General features: G+C 41.9%; 1 protein-coding gene across 1 annotated transcript; it reads right to left on the bottom strand.

The window, feature by feature from the left end:
• Positions 1-876: 876 nt before the first annotated feature.
• Positions 877-1,398, bottom strand: LOC132009158 (interferon alpha-3-like). Its single transcript, XM_059387509.1, has one exon. The coding sequence runs from the start codon at positions 1,396-1,398 to the stop codon at positions 877-879; it is 522 nt and encodes a 173-aa protein (XP_059243492.1).
• Positions 1,399-2,653: the final 1,255 nt, after the last annotated feature.

The raw sequence follows: 2,653 nt of genomic DNA, 5'->3' as shown, positions 1-2,653 counted from the left end.
AGGGCTTGATCCCATGCCCCAGCATCATGACTGAAGCCTAAGGCAGATACTTAACCAACTCAACCACGGGTGCCCCTGAACAGTCCAATTGTAAAGAATATTCGTACTTGGGTGTCTACCAGTGTGATGTAGAACATATCCGGTGCTTTTCATTTTTTTCCTCACAGGTCTGCTTCCTTTTCTACTTACAGAATACATATTATCCCTTCTTCTCACTCTTCTCTTTAACATAAATGATATTACTTCACAACAGTTGTTGTCCCAAGGTTAGTTTTTGTACAAAATCCAAGATACAGACACAGCATTGGACTTGGGAAGTAAGCCTTTCCCGTGACGACAGCATGCAAAGTGACTTCCAGGAAGTCGATGCGATTACTTCTAATGTGAAAATGAAATAACGAGTGAGAGAGTGGTACAATCTGTTCTTTCATCAGGGTGTAATCAGACATGTTTCCTGCTTCAATAAACAAACGCAAGAAGTTTTCTATAGAAACATTTAATGAACAGAAAATAAAGAATTTAATATACGTAAAACATATAGAATTCTCTTAATCACAAAGGGTAGGTACAACTAATATAATACAATAAAAAATAAAAAATCTTATAAATAGTGAAAAAAATAAATAGCTAAATAGGCAGATCAGCATGGTCATCTGAAGGTGACAGGTGTATAGTAACGTTGACTTCAAGTTGCTTAATACTCCTGAATACATGTGACAAATTAATTCAGTTCATGTCATGATGACAGCAGAAATGAGAGTCTTTGACACTGCAGGACACATGGGAGTGTGATAGTATTCTTCAGAGAGAATCATTCCCGTCTTGAAAGGGGTGTCACTTCCTGCTCCACAATCTCTTATGCAAGACTGTCGATGCTTACAAGGGTTTCATGATCTCTGCTCGGACCATTTCCCAGGCACAAGGGCTGTATTGCTTCTCTTGCAGATAGAGGGAGATTCTCTGGAAATAGTTCCTCAGGATGGAGTCCCCATTCACCAGGGGCAGCTCTCCCACCCCCGCCTCCTGCAGGGGACAGGCTTCCAGGTGGCCCAGCTGCTCAGAAAGTCCTGAGCACAATTCCTCCAGGAGGGTCGTGTTCCAGGGAGCAGGTGAGGCCTCTGTGCAGAAGAGGTGGAAGGTCTTCTGGTTCATCACATGGACGACTGACAGGGCTTGAGCCTTCTGTAGCTGCTTGCCGTCAAACACCTCCTGGGGAAAGCCGAAGTCGTTTGTGTAGTTGTCACAGGAGCTAGCAGATAGTCTCTTCATTTGTGACAGGAGCATCAGGGCCCTCCAGTTCAGCAGGATGTGGTCCTGAGGCAGGTCACATCCCAGAGAGCCGAGGGAGTGGCAGCTGAGCACCACCAGGGCCACCAAGAAGGAGCAGAGCAGGGCCATTGGGGATCCTGCAGGTGCTGTTGTCCTGGCTGGGGTGGGTACGTCTGGGACCCATGGCTCTAGCTTCTCTGAACATCTTCTCTTGTGTGTGAGGCTTAAGAAGGGGATATAGAAGTTTTCAATTTCTGAACGTTTCCCTTACCTTCTACTTCTCTTTTTGCTTTCCTTTCTACATTTTCTACTTGGGTTTGGAGCATGGGTTTTTCAACTATGTATTATTTTCTTTAATTATTATCCTTGCCTCCAGAATCTTTTTGGATGTTTTTTAATGGAAATTTCCAAGAAAACTTAATAGTAGGGAGACACAGTATATATCATTATTTAATGTATTTTTGTTTGTGCTTCAAGATTAAAAAAAAAAAAAGTATAACGTTTATTGAAATTGGGGTCCAGAATTACTAAAAATTTTAAGCTAATAGTTACATTTTAAAGCTATTGATGCTTATGTATATAAGTAAACTTGATGAGTGACTTATAATTTCTTTACATGTATACAGTGAAGTATATGGAGTACATATGCAAATTAACAATTTCAAATTGGACATAATAACATCGGTGTACCTGAACATTTACAATCAATCCAGATTGCTAAATGCAAATAAAAACTGGAATTATTTACTTAACATGTGTTTTTTAGTGCACTGAATTTGAATGTTGCCTCATATGACAAGATGTTTATTTATTTGACAGACAAAAGATACAGAGAGAGTACAAGTAGACAGAACAATGGGCAGACAGTGAGGGAGAAGCAGGCTCCCAACGAGCAGGGAGCCTGATGGGAGGCTCCAACCCAGTACCCTGGGATCATGACCTGAGTTGAAAGCAGCCGTCCAACTGACTGAACCCCCCAGGCACCACGACAACCTCATCTTTAACTTCACCTGCTACTATGTACTCTGGAAGTTATTGTCAAAATGTTTTTTCTGTTTAACACTAGATAACTGCTGAGGTGTTGAATGAGTTTTATAGAGCTAAATCATAAAATTTAATGTATTTGTGTTTTCATTTCCAAAGCCTGAATCACAACTTGGCTCTGAGGAGAGATGAGAGGAGTCACACCAACCAGCTCACAAGAGATTGGCGACCAGGACTCAGCTGATGACCCTCTCTGGAAGGAGACAGGATCCTCGCCCTGCCTGGGAGCTCTACCTACCTGTTAAATCCATTCAGGCCTGGAAAAGGTTGCCTGAGAAATCCAATATGAAGACGAGGGGAACTGAAAGATCCTACATGATTCTGCTCTGTACCTGGATTA

Source organism: Mustela nigripes, unplaced genomic scaffold (assembly GCF_022355385.1).
Source record: "Mustela nigripes isolate SB6536 unplaced genomic scaffold, MUSNIG.SB6536 HiC_scaffold_5875, whole genome shotgun sequence".
Lineage (NCBI taxonomy): Eukaryota > Metazoa > Chordata > Mammalia > Carnivora > Mustelidae > Mustela > Mustela nigripes.
The sequence above is the reverse complement of the archived record's forward strand: the minus strand, read 5'-3'. Positions and strand labels throughout refer to the sequence as shown.